At 50.5% G+C, this 24,140-nt stretch overlaps 1 protein-coding gene across 1 annotated transcript in view; it reads right to left on the reverse strand.

Annotated features, from left to right (window-relative positions):
* Positions 1 to 24,140, reverse strand: part of CDH23 (cadherin related 23) — a 194,755-nt gene that overhangs the window by 165,928 nt on the left and 4,687 nt on the right. Inside the window, exons 2-3 of the mRNA XM_051800244.1 lie at positions 18,517 to 18,588; positions 14,404 to 14,481 (exon numbers count right to left, since the gene is read on the reverse strand). Of these exons, the coding sequence (XP_051656204.1) occupies positions 14,404 to 14,481; positions 18,517 to 18,583 (145 nt within the window). The 5' untranslated portion in view covers positions 18,584 to 18,588. The remainder of the gene's footprint in view (positions 1 to 14,403; positions 14,482 to 18,516; positions 18,589 to 24,140) is intronic.

Below are 24,140 nucleotides of genomic sequence, written 5' to 3' on the forward strand. Positions count from 1 at the left end.
GGAACAAATGCCCCAACAACTGACGACAGACGTGGGAGGAGCTGGTGAGGAATAAGAAGCCTGGGCATTTGTAGGTGCAGCAAGTTTTGGAGCAGGTAGAGGCAAAAACACCTGCCAGGAGCTGCCACAGACTGAGTGGCAATTTCACAGATCAACAGCTCAAAAAAAATCAAATAAAACAGCCCAAGCCAGGACTAGCTGGGCAGCTGGATATGGACTGGCAGCAAAAACAACTCAGTGGGCTGCCAGAGGCAAAGCCCATCATTCATATGGATGAGAGCCAGGACCACAAGCAATTCCCACCTGAGCCTCAAGGGATGCTCCTAAAGGATGCTCTGGGTGAGATGGTTTCCAAGAGAGGCTCTTCCCTGCACATCACTTTGCTAGGCAAGTTTCTCTGGACACACCTAAAAGCCAAACCCTTTTCTCAAGGCCTCAGACACCCCGAACAGGAGGGTGTCTGTTACGAAAGATGCCTTGGACAAGGCAACAGCCCTTCTGTTCTCCTACAGCGTGTGTTAGGATGGGCTGATGGTGCACGTGCTGCTTGCTTGCTTTGCCAGCAGAACAGATCAATTCCGACAAGGAAGACTCCTGAGGTTTATAGTCAGGGCAACGCGAATAAAACTGATGATCATTTATTCAGTCAATTTTAGCTATCCCGAACAATGAGCTCTCTGACAGCAGACCACAAATTTCTCCAGTGTATTCTTATTTAAAAGCAATAATCCCTGAGGATAATTCTTAGACTCCAGCTTGTTTAGAAAGCACAGACTATAAAGATGTTTCAGAGGGATACGATGATCGCTGTACCCTTTCTTCCCTTGCCTGAGCCGTCAGATCAACTTTACAGGCTAGACAGAGATAATTCCAAATCAGTACTGCTGGCAAGATCCACAGAATGCTCCTGCCTGCAACCTGTGCAGGAAAACGATCTGCAAAGCTCCAAGGTACCTGCTTACAAAAATTCATCCCACAAATGTTTGCAACACTCGTCACGAAATCAAAGACCCACAGCAATGATACATCAGAGAGAGAGACTCCCTAAGTGAGTCAGAAGACTCTGTGAATAGTGACAGACTAACTACTTCATCATTTGGTGCTCAGGGTGCTTTCCAGGCTGGCTTGTGTGGATAAAAGGCATAGAAGAGAAAAGGGATAAAAGGTACATTAAAGGCTTTTGAAATTAATTTGAGAGTTTCAAGAGCGAACCTGCGCTAGTACAACTTCCCCTTCAGGACAACAGGCATCCTTTTCTTTTCCAAAATTTTCCTTGCACATCCTTCCAAGCTCTTTCTTTTCTCTGGGCTGAGCTCCAGCAGCTCCCCCATGCTCTTCCAAGCAGTCAGTGGGTCTCCTGCCCACCTCCCCCTTGGCACCAGCCCACCCTGCCAGCTGGGCCACGTCAGGATGCCGACTGCTCTCTGCCTCACCTGATCAGTCACTCCATCGCTTTCAGGCTGGAGCAGCCAACACCTGTTCCTTCCCTGCCTTCCCAAAGCATTCCCACACCCCAAGGAAGGCAGGGGGGACCACACACACACATCCCCACGTCCCCACAGACAGAAGCCACCCAGGTGACAAAAGCATGTTGGGCAGAGAGAGTAGGGGGGAGCAGAGAGGAGGCAGATTTGTAGGCTCTGATCCCAGGTGCCTGACCCCCTCCTCTCCCTCGTTATGGATGAGGTAAATTAGCTGTGACACTCATTAGCTGCAGCTCCTAATTAGTGAAAATTAATATTGGTTTTGATAGAAGTGTTGGCTGAAGCTCTCCCAGGCAAAGGCATTATTGACCTTGTTATCCCGTTTAATAGCAAGTTACATCACAGAAACTACTTTTTGTGGAGTTGACAGATTGCAGCCACCTCCCACCCTCCACAGCTCCTTTCCCCTTCCCTACTGCTCTGGGGCACAGCTCTAGCCTCTCCCACAGCACCCTCAGCCCCTTGGGCACCTGCACTCATCCCTGGCTGCATCCCAGCATCCCAAACCTCATCTCAAGTCCTCTCATTCTCAGCTGCATCCCAAACCTCCTCATCCCCAGCAGCAGCCATTTCCCATGACCAGCCCTTTTTTCCCCCACTGTAAGGCAACAACATTTTTGATCATTTTCTCCCTTTTGTCCAGGCGATGGGAAATGGTGCAAACCTATACCCAGTTTTTAGGGCTATAATAATCTGTCTCTGGAGCAGTGCCAGCCATCCTTCCCTGCCCACAGACAGTGCTCCTTCCAATTGGCCTTAGATGGTCCCTAGGCCCTGTGTCCCATTCCATTACCCCTCCCACTGTCACGAAAAACTCCAGACTCACCAGAGGAGTTGCTTGCCACCACCTCTACTCACAGTTCAAAAGAAGAAGTCAAGGGGAAGAGGAGCAATGCAATGGCAATTACCCTTTAATAAGGACAGAAATACAAGCAGTATTCCCTGACCTCAGGGATCTCTGCCCTTGGAGCCTGGGAATCCGAAGGTGGCAAAGTAACAGACACCACTAAACAAAAGGAAAACATTTGCTAGCAAAGTGATGCATAAAAACCCACCACACTCTATTATTCACACATTAATAACAATAAAGATGTCAAACTGCCAGATAAGAAGTTAATGTCGTTCAGAGCACAATTAAGGATGCCATTATCCAACCACCTGGGGCCACTTCCACTTGCACGAGGCAGTGGGTTTCACGGATAACAGGGATGAGCCTATGCCTGGTGAAGCAGGTCCCCCAGCCACCCCTTGTCACCACCCCACAGCACCCTCCAACCAGGGCACCTGAATATTGATGTTCCATCTTGTTCAAAAGAGGCTGAACGCAGATCCAGGACACAAAACCATTCCTTCTTTTCTGGGATCAACATCACACCGAAAACTGTCCCTCTGCTCGCCTGGATGATGCCACTGGATTCAGGATGCAGGATACACAAGGGGCAAGCCCAAACCATCTGCAGTATTGCTGGTCCCTGGGGGGAGCTTAAATTTCTGAGGGATAGGGAGGGGGAATACCACCACTAGAAATTAACTTCTCCAACAGATTCCAGTTGATTTTACAGCAGGATGCCCACCAAGCACAGCAATTTTGGCTTTCAATATGAACTAACCCGCTCTCTGTGAACCCTTGAGCCTTCTCTCCCACTCTGCTGCTTCTGTTTAGGAAGCTGAAGCCAGAAAAGCCAGGCACTCACTGCTGAGTATAAAGACACAACCAGCAAAATCTGTCCCTTATGGAAAAGGCACTGGAAGAGGAGAAACTTTTGAAGAAAGAAACCCTCCCTTGATGTCTGTAATGAAGAGATCTCTGGCTGTGTCAGCCCCAGCACTGCCCTGTACTGCCTGAAGGATCAGTATTTTTAATTTAGCCATAAAGGAAAAGGTTAAAAAAACAGTCAAGGGCCGAGAGCAGGAAATTATTCTCCAGGATATTAATTGCATTCAAGACTCTGCCACACACATCCCATACAAGCCCCTCACAGGGTTTCCTTCTGCACAGCATAAGATACGAGGCTCTGTGCCATGGGATGGAAGTAAGACCCAGCAGAAGCAAGGCAGAAAAGAAAGCCCACATCCCTCACCAAGCAGGATCCCAAAGCTGCTCCCCAGAACCAAGGGCCACAATAAAGCAAAGGTTAAAACACTGGGAATAGGGACATGAAATGCCACGGGCAGCTACTGAATCACTCACTCCAGCAACTCCCAGAGCCAACAGAGTGTTCTTGAGTGAAACTGAAAGAACACAGATTTCTTTAACAACAAAAAAAGAGGAAGGAAATCAGCAAATTGCATTTTAAATGCTCTCCCTCCACACCTTGCAAGCCTGCTCTGCAACAGGATGTTGTCTCTTCTTTGTCAAGGTGTGAAACAAGCAGCGCGCAAAGCAAAATAAAAGAAATACACTTCCAGCTTACAACCTGGAATGCAAAATCAAGCTCCTGGCTTAAAATCTGGGGAGGCAGGAGCCTCCCCTCTCTCCTAGGAGACACCTTTTCTACCTGTATCTGCCAAAAGCCGGCTGCAGAGCATCTCGGCGCTGGTGAGGCTCACTCTGCTGCCAGCACTGCGTAAACTTGGAGGATCCTGCCAATTTTTATGGCTCCATGAGATCACCCTGTTGCAGCGTGATGATATCAGCCTGGAATTTTTCTTCCCCTTGCCCTCTCCAACACAGAGCCTTAATTAATTATGACTATTTCCTCCATCCCACCAAAGTACGAGGTACATGGGCAGTGGCTTCTGCTCCCTGCAAACTGTCCCTGCCCACTCCGCACCTGATGGCACTGCAACGATTTTTCCAAGAGAAAGAAGGGCTTGCAAATCCAGGGAGATGCTTTTTTCCCCGCCCTCTATGCCCCTGGAAAAGCTGCTTCAGGGCTGGTGGGAGAGATGCGGAGGCAGGATGGTGCCTTCTGTGTGGTCCCTTCGCTTCTTGCCTTACCACCCCACTGCACCCAGTTGGACATCCGTGCTCCTCTGTGAGGGAATGTTGTTTTATCCAGCAGGATGTGTTTAATTTGACACTGCTGTCATGTGGGAAAAGGTGTGTTTTCCAGAGTCAAGGTTTTCCGCAGTGCTGTTACTTATTTTACAGTCTTCTGCCATATCTTATTTCTTCCCCTCTATTTCCCAAAATCATCAGGAACAACCATCAATCTCTGCCTGGGAGGATGCTCCTCGCTCCTCCCCACACCCAAAATTAGGTCTCCCTTGGACTTTATACATTTTAAAATCTTTCCCCCCCCCCCTCTTATTTTCAAATTAACTGCTTGAAACCAACACAGCGGAGCAAGGAACACCATTGCATCACTGCTTATGAGAGGATATTACATTCCATAACACCAGCTCTCACCTTAAAGCTAATAATCAATTAGAAAGGAAAAAGAAAGAGGTTTCTCCGCACTCAGGCACCGAATCACCCCCCTAATTGCACACAGGCAGCGAGACAACCTCCGTGATACAATCCCAGAGCCTCGGCGGAGCAGGCACCTGACAAACCCATGCAGATGAATGGAATAAAATTGAGTTACTAACCATTAAATGTCAAGTGTTTGAAATCTTTCCCCCTCGCGTACTGAGCAATATTAATAAATCTTTAGGAGAGGGAGTGCACGGAGCTTATTCACGGCTCTGACCACCCTGCAAGCGGAGCAGATGTTTGCATTGCGCTGTCCAACAACGCTGGCTCCGGCTTTATTCCCCCCCACCCCCGAGTGGTTAATTCAAAAGCCATCAATGTACTGGAGCAGTTTGACAGGAGGAACCAATTTATTAACTCCCCCTGCCAATCAAGCACATTAAGCCACTAAAAGGCAGAAAAGGTGCATCAGCACAGGCTGGAGACGAACCGGTTTAAAAGCCGGGAGATGGGGAGGGGATGGGTTGGTGCCACAACACTGAGGTGACCCACGGTCCCCAAAATCATGGGAAACATCATAAAACAATTTATCCTAGAGGTGACCCCACACAGTCAACACAGCAACATCTCCCACCACCCTGGCCCCAATAAGAGGATGCTCACGGGGAGAAGGGCAGGTTTCCAGCCAGGCGCTTCCCAACAGCAGGAGCGCCACAATCCCAGCGCCACGGCACCTATGTGCATTTCCAGAAGGGCTCTCTCTCTTCTACCTGCTGATTTTGGTACTGGAATGTGGTGGTTTGCCATAATGGGGACCCGCTAAGTGAATTTTCACGTTTAAATTTCTCAGATGATCTTGACGCAGGTGAAAAGAAGCTGGACATTTTTTACCCTTCTTTGTTGTTGTTTTTTCTTTGGGATTTTTGGCTTTTTTTACACCAGGTGGCAACAACTGCCAAGTGGTGGTGATGATGAATAGTCTGAATTTTTTATTTCTTAAAGACAAGGGTTTCCACAGTGACCTATTATGTTAACCTTTATCTAAAAGGTTAATTTTGTACGAGTCTGAAAACTGTATAAAAAGAGCCATTGAGGGTATGATAGAATCACGGAATGGTTTGGATTGAAAGAGAGCTTGAAGATCACCTTGTTCCAACCTCCCTGCCATGGGCAGGGACACCTTCCATGGTTCCCAGGTTGCTCCAAGCCCCATCCAGCCTGGCCTTGAACACTTCCAGGAATGGGGCAGCCACAGCTTCTCTGGGCAACCTGTGCCAGGGCCTCCCCACCCTCCCAGGGAAGAATTTCTTTCCAATATCCCATCTAACATTGCCCTCTGCCAGCTTTAAGCCATTCCCCCTCATCCTGTCACTCCAGTCCCTCTCCAGCTCTCTTGGAGCCCCTTTAGGCACTGGAAGGGGCTCTAAGGTCTCCCCAGAGCCTTCTCCAGGCTGAACACCCCCAGTTCTCCCAGCCTGGCTCCAGAGCAGAGGTGCTCCAGCCCTCTCACCACCTCACCCGGCTGCCTCGGGAGCTGGCTGTGTGCCTCCACAGCATTCCAGGGATAAACTGTGAACTGTGAAAGCAGTTGGATGCCAGCCCATCTTCAAACCATCCATCCCAGCACCTGTCACCCAACACACCTGCCACCTCACCCAGCCCCGGGCTGGGCGGCAAAGCACATCGAGGGCAGAGTGTGGCGTGTGACGTTCCATCGCTCCCCTCCAGCCTGGCACGGGCTCCTCCTGAGCGCTGGGGAAGGCATGGGAATGGCCCTGCCTCCCCTCACGTCCTCTTGCTTTGCTCCTCAGTGAAGGAAATTAGCCAGAGGGTGGTGGAGCAGATCCAGATTGCAGATACGTGGGATGAACATGCTGAGTGCAAACACAGAGGTTGGGGGTAATGGAGTGTTGGGGGATTTTTTCCTTCTTTTTTTAAGCTCACACAACCCAAATGTATCAAGTTTCTGACAAGAATATTTATCACTGTTTATCACAATCAGAGCTTTTTTTTTAATGAGAGCCCATTGACAGATTCAAAGTGAAGTCACAGCTCAACTTCACCACCAAAAATAAAAATTATGAGTGTATGGAAATGCAAGTATTTCCCTACAGTACAGGGAAATACTCTTGGTTCACAATATATTCCCTTAAAAGATTAATACCTCCACAAAGATACATATATAGAGTCTCCTAACTTGAATAAATACACACATATCCATACATAGATACTTTTCCCCCTACCCTGTGCTTTTTGCTTTCCTATGATTGTCTCACATTGTTATTCCTGCTCTATACCAGGTTTGTCACCTGTGCTAATGCCTCCAATCAGCCAGGAAAAACACAATTTAACTGAGCTAGGACAGTATCGACATCCAAGCCCAGGCATTCCAGAGTAACAAGGAATGGGGCACAGCCAAGAAGAAGCCAGCCCCCAAATGAAGCTCCTACAGACAACGCTGTGCAGATAATTAGTGCTGCTAAAGTCATCTCAGACATAAAAAAATCACCCCAGACCTCATTACCAAACTCACACATCTTTCTCTGTGTCTTTGGAAAGAGCTGAGACCCCGTGCAAGGGCTCAAAAGGTGGCGAGATCAAACCTTTAGCTGGTCTGACGAGGCAGTTGCCAGAAGCAAGGTTACCCTGGCATGTTAATGAATCCATATTGCAAATACACTTTCTTCCTTCTCCCTCTCTCTCTCTCTCCCCCTTCTTAAACATAAGCATTAACGTTATTGCCTATTAGCAAAGCAGATAGGAAGGTTTAAGTGATTGATGAAGTGATTAATTTAATGACGCAGGGTTAAGGGTTTGGGTGGGAGTGGGGCCTTTTTTTTTTTTTTTTCCTTGAGTTTCCCGATGTTGGGAATAACTGATTTTCTAGCCTTAAGTTTTCATTAAGGACGCTGTACTTTCTGCAGCTCAACAAGTAATTTCATCAACGGGCCTTCTAACGACAAGTGATGGAAAAAAAGGCTTCAGTTCGGAAAGCTGAGAAGCCCTTCTTAAGTTCTCCTCAAATATTGCTGTCCATCAGGGTCGTTACCACACTTAGAAACAAGGCTGCTCCTTCACAGAGCACTGGAGAATCCTGAAAATTCGGTTTTAAGCAGTAAACAGCCATTGAGTGATAACATCACTTTCCATGTATACTGAAGGCAAAGGTGACAAGGTGACATGCCCACAGCCTCCCTTTCTGAAGGGGAACCTCGGTGATATCCAGAATAAAGCTTGTGAGGCAGGTTTCCTATTCAAAAATACGCAGTCTCTCCCGTGGCCACAGCCTGGTGTATTCCTCTGTAATGATCCTTTGTAAAAGGCCAAATCAATTCTGTCAGCTGCACATGGGCACACACCCCACAGGGGTGATGAACAAGGACCTGCCACACCACCACCACCAGCCCACCCAGCAGGAAAACCAAGGGGTTTAGGGTCTCCCTGTGCTCGCCAGCTCACCTTCTCTCTGTCAGATAAACAGCTCTGTGGGGCTTTTGCCATTATGAACACCTCACTCCCTTGTCAGTCCCCAGACTCTGTAACCAGCCACAGACCAACTCCCACCATGCACTTGCCCACTTTTGCTCTGTGCTTGCCCTCCCAGCTGGGGATTATTTATCTGCAGCACCGTGGTTTCAGCATCAGCTGGAGCTGATCCAAGGCAACATCAGAGCAAAGGGAAGGACAGCCTCCCTTGCCCACTTCACAGAATGGCTGGGGTTGGAAGGGACCTTTGAGATGATCTAATTCCAAGTCCACTGCCATGGGCAGGGACACCTTTCACCATCTCAGGTTGCTCCAAGCCCTGTCCAACCTGGCCTTGGACACTTCCAGGCATAGGGCATCCACCACTTCCCTGGGCACCCTGTGCCAGGGCCTCACCACCTGCTGGGTAAAGAATTTTCTCCTAATATCCCATCTAACCCTGCCCTCTGCCAGCTTTAAGCCATTTCACCTTGTCCTGTCACTCCAGACCCTTGTCCAAAGTCCCTTTCCCGCTCTCTTGGAGTCTCTTCAGGCACTGGAAGGAGTCTTCTGTCCTCCAGCTGAACACCCTCAGCTCTCCCAGCCTGACTCCAGACCAGAGGGGCTCCAGCCCCTCCATAGCCTCCTCTGGACTGGCTCCAGCAGTTCCATGTCCTTGCTGTGTTGTTCCCCAGGGCTGGAGCAGCTCTGCCGGGGGGAGAGGTCTCACCTGAGGGGCAGAATCCCCCCCTGCCCTGCTGCCCCTGCTGTGGGATCAGCCCAGAGCAGGGGGGTTCTGAGTGCCAGCACACACAGCTGGGGCAAGTTCAGCTCTTGCCCACCAGCACCCCCAAGTCCTTCTCCTTGCACCATCTTGACTCTTATAAGTCCCCCTTATCTTGTAGTAATCCCACCATCAGCTATACCTGAACGCTGGTCTGGCTGAAAATCAGCTTTGCAGACTAGAAGAAAAACCCTCAACAAACAGATCTCGACCAATCTCAACACTGGTGTTGCTGGGGTGGGAAAAGGTCTCCTGGCTTTCAGCTCTCACCTTCCTCCCACTTCACATTCCCACCTTGCCTTCCTGATAGGGCATGATCTTTCCTGTGGAGCATTTCTGGAGCTGTTCCAGCAAACTAACACACACACACAAAATACAGGGATGGTTTTCCTGCTACCAGCTGAGCACAGCCCTGGCTGTGGGGAGGGCAGTGACACCTGGCTGGAGCTGGTGAGGCTGGATGGAAGTCTAATCCACTGCACAGTGACCTTGGACAGAGCACCTCTAAAGGGAAGGCAGGGGCTGTCTTTAATTAGACCAAACAAAGGCACAGAGGCCCCAGTCCACAGATTCAGCCAAGTCCGAAGCCATGGGAAGGGAGCTCCCGGCAGCACCGGTGTGAAGAGGGCACAGCCACTGCTTTAATACACATTTCTTACAGTCAAGGAGGCTTTTCCAAGCTCTCCATCCACTCTACTACCAGGGGCCACCACGTTTTCCAAAAGCACCTTCCAACGTGCCAAATTTTGCCAAAAGCCAGCCTACCTTGTACTGTTCACAGAGGCTCTTGCCCCATGTTCCCGATGTGCCCCGTGCTGCTTTACTCCTGGAGGCGTTAACCCCAAGCTTTAAAGCCATTCTCTGAGCCCCACCTCCTTGCTACCCAATTAGCACCTCATTAACAGCATGCCCAGGGTACTTTCTGGTCCTGCCACTGTGACTTTTAACCCTGTGGTGCACCGACATTAATTTTTCTCTTTTTAGCTTTAGTACTTAATTTTGAGCAAGAAGGACACAAGAGCAGCAACAGCTCTCCCTCTCCAGCAACAGCAGCATATCCCTGCAAGAGTTGGGGGGGGAGGCCAGGAGACACTTAAGGGAGAAGGGTCCCGTGGCTGTGCTGTGTTCAGATAACCAGTCCATCAAAAGCTGTCCCCAACAGATGGCCCCCAAGCCTCATGCATGGATATCTGAGCTCTGAAACGATTTAATCAGCCCAGAAGGATGCAGAGACCAGAGAGCCAGCTTTTTTTTTTTTTTCCTTTTTCCTTCCCGTGGTGCATTAGGCAAGTGCCATGGAGGAGCCTACAGATGCCTACAGCTGTGGGATCAAACAGGTTTAGCCCGTGCTCAATACCACACAGATAACCATATCTTCAGCAGCAGCTTGAGTGGCCCAGCACCCCCGGGGACCATCCCTGAGTGCCAAAGCATCTGGCTGTCCAGGACCAGAGCACTGCAGCAAAAGGATGTGCTGGAAGAGAGGATTGCTTTGGAAATGACAGATACTGTGTGTGGAGGATGGCAGCATTCCCTGCCTGGAGAAGAAAAGACTGGTCCTCACCTAGGATGGAGAATCAAGTCAAGTCATCCACAAATATCAGAGGGATGTGCTGCCTCAGATCCACGTGAAGAGTCACCAGCCAGAACCCTGCCTGCTAAATACCATGTTCCTCTTCAGTTTTCTTGTGAAATAACTCTCCATCCCAGCAGGCACGAGGTGTCACACGCCAACCTACACCCTTTAATCACCACCAGCCAACAAAGTACATCTACACCTCAGTGCTACTCCACTACCCCTAGCTCCTCTTAGGCTGCAGCAGCCTCAGAGGCACAGTGAGAGCCACAACTTGTTGTGAAACACCAGGACACAACTTCATGGGAAACGTCCATTACAACGCATTTTGAAGTAGGGCTTAAGAAGAGCAAGGTTCAGCTCTGCCCTTCCAAATTTAGTGGAGAAATACCCAGAGCCACGGTGTTTCTCAGCTCAGCAAAAACTGCACATAGCAAAAAGGGGGCAGGAGCGACCCCTGAAATTCCCTGTCAGCCATCCATCCGCCTTGCTTTCCGAGCACGGGGAGCCCAGGGGATGGAGGGCACAACCCGTGCCTCCTGGGAGGGGCACGGAGCCAAAGGGAAGGAAAAGGAGGCTCTGAGCAGCAAACACAGCCCCGGTCACTGCACACTGTGCTGAGCCAGCACCCCTCGAGGCTGTCGCTCTCAGAGCCCTGACTGTGGGACTTGCTGAGCTGGGGGTTCTCCTCAGCCCTGCTCTGCCACGGGTTCACACACGGGACGAGATGCTGAGGCAGCCAACTCTGGGGGACCCAGGGCTGAGCATCCCACCAGTCACTGGAGGCATCCCAGTGGCTCTCAGGAGAGCATCCCAGTGAGCCGAGAGCCTCAGCTGTGCTCTCTGCTGCCCAGGAATAACTCAGGGAGTCAAGCAGCAGCCTTGGAGAAGTCCCAGGAGAGCCCAGCCCTCCCACCTGCCAGCTGTCCCAGTGCTGTCAGCAGCTTCACCAGCATCTTTTCACACACACATTGCCCAGGGGATGCTCATCCCAGTGGGTTTCCCCATGTCATCCACTGCTCAGCCTTTACAGAGGACACCAGTCCTTCACAGAATCACAGAATGGTTTGGGTTGGAAGAGACCTGAAAGATCATCTCTTTCCAATCCCCTACCATAAACAGGGACACCTCCCACAGGTGCTCACAGCCCCATCCAACCTGGCCTAAGATTCAGATTTACTCCTGGTTTTAAGCAAGGAATGTGTTACCAAGGTCTGACGAGCAGGAGGGACACATTGTCCCCAGCCCACCCAAGTGACTGTGTCCCTGACATGACATGGCCCAAGAGCAAGGCCAAGTGCATGTTATCACCTCAAGTGCAATGGTTAAAGTGTTTCCCACTCTTTTAAGACAACATTATTCCAGTCATGCTAAAATGTTATCGCTAGGATGAAGGGAAAGTGGAATTGCACTCGTCTGAATGGCCTCTTTTGTCATGCATTTTGCAAGGCGTTGAGGCATGAAAGCTTTCAGAGAAACTCGGGTGAATCCAAGCTAGGTGGTTATAAGGCTAGTTACAGACCTGACATGATGGATCATCTTCATTTTCCCATTCCTGTCCTGCTCACAGCAAATCCATTTGCTGGGCAATTAGACTGCAGTCATTACATTATGCTAAGAGGACGTTCCTTTGGCAGCAGGAGGGACCCCAACCAAGAGAAGCCCAGAGTGCTGCCTGCCCATGCCCACTTTCTGACAAATGCAGGGCTGCAGGTAACCCCAGCGGCAGCAACGCCCTCCCAGCTCACATCACACCTCGCCAGGGCCCTCCAGCAACTCACCTGGCATCCAGAGCCACACCACTCTCCCTTATCCACAGCCCTCCAAAGGGTTTGGGATTAAAAGAAATGGCCCTTGGAATGATTTTGCTTAAGGCAATGAGCAGCACGATAAAGATGGACAGTCCCTCTCCTTCAAACTCTTCCTCCAAGGGCTGTTAACCCGGTACTCCCGCTTTCTGTGCAGAACACACGGCGACACAGCTGCTGGCAGCTGGCCTGGGCTCTCTCAGGACCTCCTCCAGCCCATGCCTCCACAGCCCAACCAGTCATCAGCCCTCCTCCTCATCCTTCTCTCCAGGCATCTCCCCCCATCTCCTGCAATTCCCTGCCCAGCACCTCTGCCTTCCTGGAGCTCACGTCTCCGACTCCCTCCACACCTGTGTGTGTGTTCCCATTACTTCTGGGTGAAATAACTGACTAGAGGGTCAGTCCACCTGAAAATTGCTCTCCCCAGACCTAAATGAAACAGATGGGCATTGATGATGTTTTGGGAGAAATTAATCAGCCTGGACCGGCGGCAGCACCAGCAGCTCCCTCAGCCCAATCTCGCCTAATGAATTCCGAGCTCTCTGTCTTAATAGCTCCTGACAAGACTAATTTACTCTTGTAAGTGATTAGAGGGGGAATGATCTCTTAATTGTTGCTTAAGATCCCTTTCGGCATAGCAGGCAGCAAGCAGGGAGCTGCTGGGTTTCGTGTGAGGCAGGGCTGAGCCTGGGGATGCTGTGGGGAGGGACATCACGGGGATGGGCACTTGAGCAGACCTCGAAAAAGGAGGCACCTTTTTTTTTTAGGGAACCGGCGCCACATACTGTTCTGCTACTCACACTCAGGACCCCAGAAAAGTGTTTCCAGACAATACCTATTTTTTTTTAAAAGTTAATAAGTCTGAACTCAGAGAACACCCACCCACAGCAGGACACACAGAAACACTGTTTGTCAACACTTTCCAGGCTGACATTTCTCTCCAGTGCATCTGGAAACAAAATTTCAGGGTGCCAACATTCTTAAGAGTCAGTTATATATATATATATATATATATATATATATATATATATATATATAGTGTAACACAAAGTTTAAAAAAAAGAAATTTCAACCCCCAAAGTAATTCCAAAAGCAATTTGACTTGCACAAGGTCTCACTGGAAAGCAGACTGTCAGAAATCTTCCCCTATTTTCTGACAAAATAGAAGTTCAGTCCAATTCCCATAAGGCATTTCAAGCTCAAGTACCTGGAGAACAAGGTCTTCCAAGAGGAAGCGCTTCAATTAAGCTGTTCCCACCCAGTTCTCCCTCCTTCTCCCTTTCCAGGACTTCTCCTGAGGATGCACCTCTGTGCAGAGCTACCACCCAGGAGCCTCCACCACCTATCCAAACATGCTACCAAGACTCCGTGTCTTGCCTGCTTGCTCTGACGCCACCCTAAATCCCACTCAGCAGGACACCATGGGCTGCAAATATGCAACCAAGGGGACCCCAAGAAGGGACAGAAGGCTCAGCTGAAAGCCCTGGTTGAGCTGAGAGGTCACTAGAGGGGACCTCTCCCATATCATCCAACCCTCAGTAGCTCTGGGGATGACATGGGTGCAGCAAGAGCCCTTTTTTGGGAGGGTGCTGCTCAGGCTGCACAGCTGGAGGCAGCAGCAGATGTGAGAAGGGGCCTCCACGGCCTCCATCCCAGATGCCCTCCGCTCCCAATCGATTCCTCCCACATTAGAAGCCAGTCACGAGCCCTGATTGAAGACCACAAGTTTAATGGACTGAGAGCCTGGAAAGGCGCCGAGAGTGACCGGGTCGATTTCTGCATTTACTAAAAACCAATCCCCAGCTAAAGAAAGAAAGAAAAGCTACATCTGCCAATCAAAACAAAAGCATTCCTTCAATGCTTTTCCATTTGAGGGGGGGGGAAGGCAGCAGCAGACACCCCCCTGCCCATGGGCGCATCCTACTTACCCACAGGTGTGTCCTCATTGATCAGCAGGTAGGTGTCAAAGAAGTAGTTGATGAAGTATGGCAGCCGATTGCCCTGACCTGGGGAGAGGACAAAAGCAAGGAGTTATTTCCCTGGCATGGGCCAGCACAGCTGGGAAAGGCTCGGGAATGCACACGGGGGACCAGGCTTGTGATGGTGTGGGGTAACCCTGAGATAGGGGATAGCAGGAGGACAGAAAGCACCATGAGGTCCCCCATAGAAGCTAGCTGGGGAGTCACTTCCCTCTACAAGCCTTTCTGGTTTTGGTATTTTCCTCTGCAGGGTGGAGGCAGAGGGGAAGGGGGAAGCCGACAGCTCAGGGACTGGGAACATCCATTACTGTTTTACTGCCTGATTAATGCCTTCGAGAGCCTTTCGCCTCATCAGCAACCCCAGCAAACCCCCTGCACCTTCCCTCTCCCATCACCCAGTCGCCCTTCCCTCTAATTGCCTCCTTTCACCTTTAATAACCAGGCTCACTTCTTTCCACTCCCTTTTTATGGAGCTGGAAGCTCCGAGCCTGCCCCCGGACCGCAGCCTCATTAGGTGACAGAGTCAAGTGCAGAGCACGTAGAAGAGCAACAGCTGTAGCCTGAGCCAGGGAAAGAGTCAACCAGGAAAGATCTACTGTTTGAGGGATGCAGGGAAAAAGGAGGCAGGAGAGAAAAACAACGATTGTCCAAGAAGGTTTGTCTGAGTGTGCTCGGCATCCCACTTTCAGAAACAAGGACGAGACCAGCATCTCCTTTGCCTGCCCAAGCTCCCAATAGAGGGAGATGCTCCTAAGACCTTTCAAACACAGGTCCCAGGTGTGCATCCAAACAAACCTGCTTGGGGGGACATGGGCACAGGATGGAGCACCCTCATCACTGGCTGCCACGCGGGGGCCAGCAGGCTCTGAAGGGGGCAAATGAAGCTAAAACACCTCAAGCAGCCCTTAGCACGGAGGACTCACTTCTGCAAACCCCTCTATTTCAAAATACATTTCTTAATATCACCACTAAAACTAAACATGAATTGTGCTTTCCAAACCCAGCTGCAGCAGGTGCTGGGAGGTGTCCAAACCACCCAGCACACAGGATCTGTGTGTTAAGAGAGGAGAGTGAGTGGCAACTGAGAGCTGGGAAATGCAGAAGGAGGGCCTGGAGGCAGGCCACTGCTTTGGGCTGCAAATCCCAGGATAAAGAGCAGGGCTGTCACTACACTGCCAGAATTCCAAAGGGCAGCGCGTGATGGGAGGAGATGGAGAGGAAGCATTTGGATGCTACAAAAAAATAGGTCATGTTGATAGATGTGTTCTATGATGAATGGAAGACAGGCCCCCAAAATAGCAAAGGGATGCTGTGGCTGAAGCCACAGCCCCATCAGCCCTGTCTCCCTGGCCAGTCTCAACACTCACATCCCAACCATGGCTACTTCCAGCTCCCCCATAGCCCAGACCACTGCCAAGGGCTGCATCCATGGAATGCCTGCAGGGACTTCTCCCTGTCTCAGATGTGGCCACGAGCTCTTACCCCCATAACCTGGGTGCTGCCAAAAGGTACTGAGCTGCTCTGCAAAACACAAGGCTCCCAACACGTGTCCTGCTGCTCAATTTAGGATGGCCAGGAGTTTTCCTTTCACATTCAACCCAGAGCTATCAATGTTCTGTTGACTTTCTTGACACCTGCCCTCTTGCAGAATTTAATTTGGGAATCACGACCACATGCCACATATCCTAAAAGCAAGTTCGTGCTTTCCCAAAGGCATCACTGTGATCCAACCATCATCTGTGGCTTCATCTAGTGGATCAGCAGCTGGATTTTCCTTCTGGTAGACTTACACAACCATCCAGTTACACCCTGAGATGTACCATGCCTGTAGCCCTCAACAAAAGGAGGAGTCCCCTCAGAACAGGAAGGATGTGGATCTGCTGGAGCTAGTCCAGAGGCCGCCATGAAGATGCTTCCATCCCTGGAAGCGTCCAGGCAATGCTGGGTGGGGCTTGGAGCAACCTGGGATAGTGGAAGGTGTCCCTGCCCATGGCAGGGGGGTTGGAGGTTGACAATCTTTAAGGTCTCTTCCAAGCCAAATCCCTCTGTGATTCTAACATGGCTCTTTGCACATTGGCAGAAAACCATCACTTCATCACACACACCTGTAACCCTTTTCTGCTCCTTCACAAGCTGCCAGCAGGCTCCCAGGGATCACAATCAATGCTGTTTTGATGCTCTGGGGGATTTTCTTCCCTGCAGGTGTGTGTCTTCCATGCCTGCTCCACGTTACCCCCGTAAAACCTGCTGTTGGCTTTGCCCTCCAGAGTCAGCACTCACATCCTTGACCATTGCTGGTGTGAGAGCATGGCAGTCCTGGACCCCTTAGTCCCTCCTAACTTGAGAGGATGGAGGTCTCTGCTCATCTCCAGTGACTGCAGCAGTAGCCACGTAGGAGCAGGGAGACCCCACTGCCAAGCCAGAGCTAAACCAGCCTCTTCCAAACAACACTCCAAGCCCACTCAGGCTGCACTTGTGCATTTCCCCAGCTCATGGCTTTGCCAGGAGCTTTGTAAATCTCCTGGGAAGAGGAGCTCCATCACCTGCAGTCCCCAGGGAGCATGGCAGGGCATCCACACAATTCTCCCTGTCCCAGGGACAGGAGTTGTGCCAGCACTTGCTTATCAAGGAGATGACAACCAAGCCCTGGGCAGGGTTTAGGAGAGAAGGACTGGAACACTGCTCTGCTGTAAGCCTCCAAATCCCTGTTTCCATGTGCTGCCTCTTCAAGGCTTTGCAGTTTGTTATTGCAACGAAGGAGCAAGTCCCCAACCAGGCGGGCAAAACCCACCACCCCACTTCCAATGGGACACACTGGACACTCGTGGGAAGTGATCTCTCCAGGGGCCAAAGGGCTCGCTGTGTTGTCTTTTTTTACTTATTTTTCCCCCTTCCAGAGCAGTGACAGGGCAGTTACCCAGCAAGGCTACACTTGATCCAACACGACACCAGAGGGAGATTGACTGCGCCTGTCAGTCACAGCTAATGTCATCCACTGACTGCTTAATCAGGCTGCCAATCTGGGCAAGCCATCTTGAGGCTTCAGGAGGGGAAGAAAGGGGGGAAAAAAGCCTTTATTCCAAAGGGCACAGTGCTATCAAATGGACACACACTCACTATTGTTTATCAGCAAGAGCCACACAGGCAAGCTCCTGCCCAGCCACCCTCTCCCCCACCAGCACCCAGGGGTTTTAGGCCATTCCTGTAACAATCCAAATTTTCACGGAGCTTTGCTATACATTTCCAGTACTTATGCACCCTGTGATATGCCAAAACCTGTCTCGAAAGGCACATTTTTTACACCAAAAGGCTGTTGTCCCACCAGCTCCCTGCCAGGAGCCCCCATGCCAGGGAAGACCCAGAGAAACAGTGGGAAGAGAGCTGACTGTGGAGGCTCTGCCAACCCACAACCCTGTCTTCCCTCCATCTGGAATTAGACAAGGGGTTTTGCGGCTTGGAGAAGAGTTGTTTCCCCTCCAGTATATATTAAAGCACAGTTCAGGTAACAATTCTGCTGCTGAAAGCAGAGAGAGAGCCCTGCCAGCAACACCTCTGCTGCTGAACAGCTAACAAGCTTCTGCTTTACATCCTGCCTGTGATCACTCCCTCTAGGTTTCTTCAGGGTTTATTTACATAAATTGACCTGATGCCAGGTCCACCACCAGCTTTGACTTGGTGAATCCACACCTTTAATTGGCCAAGGGCTCGCAACTGAGATACACCAGGAGCACTACCACTGCTGGGTTCACCAGAACATCCATCCCCCTCCAAGGCTCTTTCCAGCCCCACCTGCTCTCTCCCAGGAAGGGCCATCTGATGCCAGGTGTGCAGTCAGTAATGACTGCAAGAAAAGCAGGAGCATGATGTGCAGGTCCCCAGGACTTTGCGGGATGCAGGCAGAGATCTGCTTACCCACACCAGCCAAATCCCTCCTTCACCCCAGCAATGCTGCTTTGCATAGCCATCAGGAGACCACAAACACAACAATTATTACCTTTGTTCCTTGCAAACCTGAGCCCCCGAGCACGGAGAGAGCACTGGACAGACATCAGGATGACTTACCCGGGCAGACCAGCTCCAGGAGCAAGAGGAGGAGCAGCAAGTTGCCGGCGGCAGCGCGACGCTTCATGGTTCCTGTCAAAGAACAAAGGCAGTGTCAAGTCCAGCACTCCATGGATGTGACCTTTTCTCTCCAAACCAGGCTCGGTGCCCCAGGGGACACTCAGGACACCAACGCTTTGTTTCTGGGGTCACACAGCCCCAACCATCCTCCTGGCGAGCGCCAAATCAAAACCAGGATTAACCTGGGGCGGGGGCTCCATTTTTTCTTTCCCACTTTCCAAGGGCTCCTCTGTTGTGAGGGGATGAGCCACGGTGACCTCCGTGGTCAGGACAGGAGGAGCCCCAGCTGAGATGAGCTGCTCCAGCACCGAAGGGAGATGCTGAGGGTAAGGAAGAGCTGCTGCAACCCGGGAGCGACACAGCAGCGAGCTGTCAGCACCAAGGATTTAAGATGATTTGGCAGAGCGGCACGGGAAGCTTGACCCAGAATCACTGGAGAGGCACCAGGATTTGGGAGGACAAAGCAGAGGCCCTCAAACCTCTTCAACCACCTGGGTGGCTGCAGAACAGCCACTGCAGGAGCACGGGAAGCAGAGAGGCTGGCAAACGCGCCTGCATCTCTGCCTCCCAAATTTCCCCAGCTTCCCATTCAATACAGCACAAGGCTCCTCACGATGAGGCACCAGAATAAAACAGTGCCAAGGAGCTGCACACACAATGCCACATCCTCGCTCAGGGTTCAGAGCACCACATCCAAAGCTTTTTCCAAACCAGTCCCACAAAACCTCAGCAAAGTCCCACTTTGGAAGTAAATTCATACACGTGGATCTTAAAACATCCCACCCCAGGGGCAAGCATAAATCATATACATGGCACACAGCAGACAGGCACAAGGAAACCCCCAGGCAGCTCGTGAGAACCTGAGGCTGACAGGACACTACAGTGACCCGTCTCTGAAGCTCTCTGTGTTTCTGTGGGTGCCGTGCAAGTTGTGGGGCAGGGGAATGTTCCCCCGCCAGCACGGCACATCCATGCAGCAGCAGCCCCAGGGACAGAGCACAGAGGTGGCAGCCATCCTTGGGGACAGCAAGCACAGAGATGAACCTGCAGTTAAACACGGAAGCAGCTCCCACTTGAGATCAAGCGCTGGCCAGAGCAGAGAGGGCTGAAACAAGTAATAAATCCCTCTTCCCATTCACCAGCTCAAGTAGGGACTTGTTACACTTGCAACTGGTCCTATGCACAACAAGTTTTGGTTCACCTGGTGCTCGCAGCACTTGGAGGACAGATCACTAAAGCAACAGACCTGAAAATGCTGTTGTGACATGTGTGATTCCCACCAGGGGAGCATCCAGACAGACAGCTCATCCCTAAACCCGAGGTACCACCTTTGCCCACCATTCATGGAAGCACAGAACGGTTTAGGTTGGAAGAGACCTTAAAGACCATCTAGATGCAGCCCCCCTGCCATGGGCAGGGACACCTTCCACTAGATCAGGTTGCTCCCAGCCTCATCCAGCCTGGCCTTGCTTAACTTTTTTCCTCTCCATTTACCCCAAAGGCAGCAGCTCAGCCTTCCCTTCACAGCATCCTGCTCTATACAGACTAAATACAATGCCAGCAGGCAGTTATCCCAACACGTGGCACTGCAGCTGGGAGCCCAGCTAAGGTGGAGGGTTCTGCACTCCACTGCCCCCCAAGAGATTCATGGGCACCCTCGTGGATGCTCCTACAGGAGCTTCAAAGCAATAGCTGCACGTATTTTAGTTTTACTGATGGATGTGTCAGAGAAGACAGCTCATAACAATTCTGTCACCGCAGAAAGGGCCTGAAATTCTAATTTCTTCAGCTATTTTGCAACGAGAAAACATCTGGGAGGAAAGGTCTGCGCCTAGGCAAGAGAAATGGTGCTGTGGTGTATTTTGTGCATCTTTAGGAATTTCAGTGCAAGCCTGAGAAGACATTTGGGGTTGGCAGGGCTTCACTTTTAGGTGTATCATGCCAGCCTCCCCAGCAAACAGGGAAAGGGCAGGAGAGTTCAAACCTCCACCCCTCAACAAGCTTCTGATTTCTGAGTGCTCAGTATCAGCAGAGCATCCAAAAAACCAATTTCTAAACAAAAATCACCAGTTCCCCAGGAGCCAGGCATCCTAATAGGCCCTTTAAATCTTTAGATCCGGCCAACAAAAGCAGAACAGAGTCTTCCAATAGAGCAAAACACCAAACATCTCAATTTTCTCCCTTGTTTTGATAAGTTTTGGGGAGGAGAAAATCTCAGATATAGACAACATCCCCGTTTCAGACCCCTGCATCTCCCCTGGCCAGCACCAAACCTGGGGTGCAGAGCCCCAGCTCGCCGTGCTGCAGCCAGTGAGGATAGGACAGAAATGAGTTTCTCTGTCTTCTGCAGTGCCAAAATGCCATTGAGGAGAACACTAACTTTCTTCTCAAGCAGCACCACTATCAGCCCAAGTGAGCGGAAACATTATTTTCCGGCTTCACAGCCCGTGTTTAAAAAGCAACAGGGCAGTGGAAAAACAATTTACGTGATGCAGAAATCAAGGCAGCTGACAGCATCCCCTTTCGAGTGTCCTGATAAATCTAAATATTGTATATTCCAAGTCAGTCACTTCATTATGTAAGTAATTGCCTGAAATGTCATTTTGATTTTCCCTGTCTTCATTAATATTGCAGCTCTTCACTGGTTCCCCGAGATGGTTCACTCGAATATTGCAAATTTAAGGAATGGGATCGAGAAGTCTCCGGGGAGAACTTAAAAATTGTGACTAAGAGCATATTAAATTGCACCTTCTGCCTGAAAGAGGCTCTTTGGAGGAAGCATTCCGTGTGGTTTCCAGCATAATAATGTCTCTGGGCAAGTCGTCCCTGGGAACTCAACTGTTGCCTCCTGGCTGCCAAAGCACTAATGTGAAACCAGAGGTTTCCCCATCTGCTGGCAGCTGCTCCCTGGGGCACACGGAGCAGCAGAGCCTCCATAAATGGTGATGGACGGGAACCAGAGGAAACACCACAAATGAGTCCAAGGCTTGAAAGTTTAGGAACCAGCTCAGGTCAAGCAGAGGTTTTTCAGCCCGCTTTCCCCAAATGCCTCCTTCCCAAGCCCGGGAAGTGGCTTTTTTGCTACTTAAACAGCACCACTGCATCCCTAAATGTGGGGACACAGATGGAGACCGGCCAGTGCCGGCTCCAGCCCTTGGCATGCCCCCATGCCAGTGGTCCTCCAAGAGCCTCCCACCACCTCACCTCCGTGAAAAACCAGAGCTGAGATGCTCCCACTGCTCAAGCCCAGGCCATGGATTGCTCTTGGGGTGCCTAAGCATCAGCTTCAGGGCTCTGCTCCTGCCCTGGTTATTTTCACAGGCACTGCTGGGCCCCTGGATATGAGAGCAGCTCCACACACAAAACACTCCACTGCCTCCATCAGAGCTGCGGTTTTGGAGCTGGGCTGGCAGAGATGCTCCATATTTGAGCTTCTTTAATCATTCCCTGAGTCCCTGGCCCCTCTCCCCCCAACCTGGTCTTCCCCTCCCCAAACAGCACCGCAGCGCTTGCACCTCAGGATTTACAGTGTCAGCCTCTCCCCCTTTGCTCCGCACTGTTCTAGGAGCAAAAAGAAGAAATGGAAGTGTAAATCAAAGCATCTCCCAAACGGCTTCCACGGGAGAAAACTACATGCCTTCCCAAAAAGCCCCTTTTCCAGTGATGAAACACAAACGACGTCCCCCAGAAAGGGAAGCCCGGCGGCCGGCGCTGCCCACCCACCTCCCTCCAAAGGATTCGCTCCAAAGGATTTGGAATCCCTCCAAAGGATTCGCTCCTGAGGTGCCACCAGGATGCCACCGTGTCCGTGGAATCCATCTAGCTCCTGGAGGACACCTCTCTCCCTAGCACCCCATCCGTGCCCACTCTCCCGAGCTTCCTCCAACCACTGTGGTCCCCTTGGAAGAGTGGCCAGGAGACGGTCCAGCCACCAAACACGCATCCAAGGAAGCACCCCTGAGACCCCCCTTCAGCAAAGCACAGCACTTGGCATCATCCCTCACACCAAAAAACAACCACTTCTGCTTTCCCAGCTTCCCCATCCCTCTGCTCCTTAAAAACAAGCACCACCAGAAATCCACCTTTTCTTATTACAATTGCCTCTTGGCCAGGGCTTTACAATAAGCAGGATTCAAAAGGAAAAAAAATTACAAGTTAATTTTGATTTTTTTTTTCTTATTTTTTTTATTCCCACCCCCATATTGGCATGAGCCATACCCGAATCATAATTCCCAAAAATAACAAATTGCAGAACAGGGTAATCAGAGGTAAATTGATATTGATAAATAAGCTTTTCTTTCGTGCGGTAGGTGGTTTATTTTAATCTAATGAGTTTTATATTTTCTGAGCTTTCAGATTCCATGATGAAGAGCCGTCCCCGCTAGAATTACAAAGCACTTTGAAATATTGTAATTTTATGGCTCATTTTGTCAGGACTCTTGAAAATGAGATTTGTTCCCAGTGAAAAAATTTGCCCTTTTTTTTTTCCTCTCCTATTCCCTGCAGCGAGGGGAAATAAAATTTCCTTGTTAAATAAATACAGGCCAGGATATTGGTGTGCACATGGTGGGAAGCATGGATGCCCACAGGGAATAAAGGGCACAGCTGCTGGTACCTGCAATGACCCACCTAAGCCCTGAGGTGGTACTTGCAGGAGAAAGAGGATGGAAAACACTCTCTGTCCTTCCTTTATCCCAAAAGTAAGGCTGAGGTCGGAGACAGGGGTGTTTTCTCCCCACAAAGCTCTGCACATCCCAGCCAGCATCAACTGGGGTACTCAAACCTTGTTTCTTCCAGGGAAAAAGCTGGGGCTGTTACTGACTAACAACTCATAACACCAAAGTGTTTCCCACAGTTCCAGCAGTTTATTTCCTTTTCAAAACCAGGACGTTTTGGTTGGGGCTTCCAGACGTTTGCTTTCCCATAGGAAACAAACATTAGCTGCAAGAAACATTAACACATTATTTAACCGAAAACCCAAGCCCAGAAGAAAACATCTTAGAACATCTCAGTCCATGCAGGAAAGCTTTGTCCAGGTTGAAAGGGACACTGGTTTTCCAAGTCCCTGCCACAAGATAATTCCAACAACTCTGCATAAGCAACATGCAACCCTTGCCTTCCTCCACAGCAGCACAAAACTGTGGCATCACCAAGCAAAGTCAAATAATGCATCCAATTCACTTCTGCATCCATTCAGTATTAAAATAACACCCCGGGAGCTTCAGGAAGGGAATCCTCATTCCCTGCTGCATCAGTCACTGCCACCCATCCCTCCACGGCGAGGGCAGCATCTTCCCAATTTATTTAAGTGGGGCAGCACTGGCTCTATGGAGTCTCCAGCACTGGTTGCTAATCACCATAGGCATCATAGCAACCATTTTCCATCACAAAACTTCACTTCAGCTGGAACAGCAGCTCCTGAATTAGGAGGAAGGCTGGGATGGGGCACTGAGACCAAGCCAACAGGCTCCTGGCTCTCCTGGGCTGCACCAACACGGAGGCAACATGGCAAAGCTGTGGAGCAAATGATGCTAACGTGGGATGAAAAGGTGGAAAAGCAGCCA

This window comes from Manacus candei, unplaced genomic scaffold (genome assembly GCF_025592945.1).
Source record: "Manacus candei isolate 608988 ecotype Guabito, Panama unplaced genomic scaffold, ASM2559294v1 h1tg000050l, whole genome shotgun sequence".
Taxonomy (NCBI): domain Eukaryota; kingdom Metazoa; phylum Chordata; class Aves; order Passeriformes; family Pipridae; genus Manacus; species Manacus candei.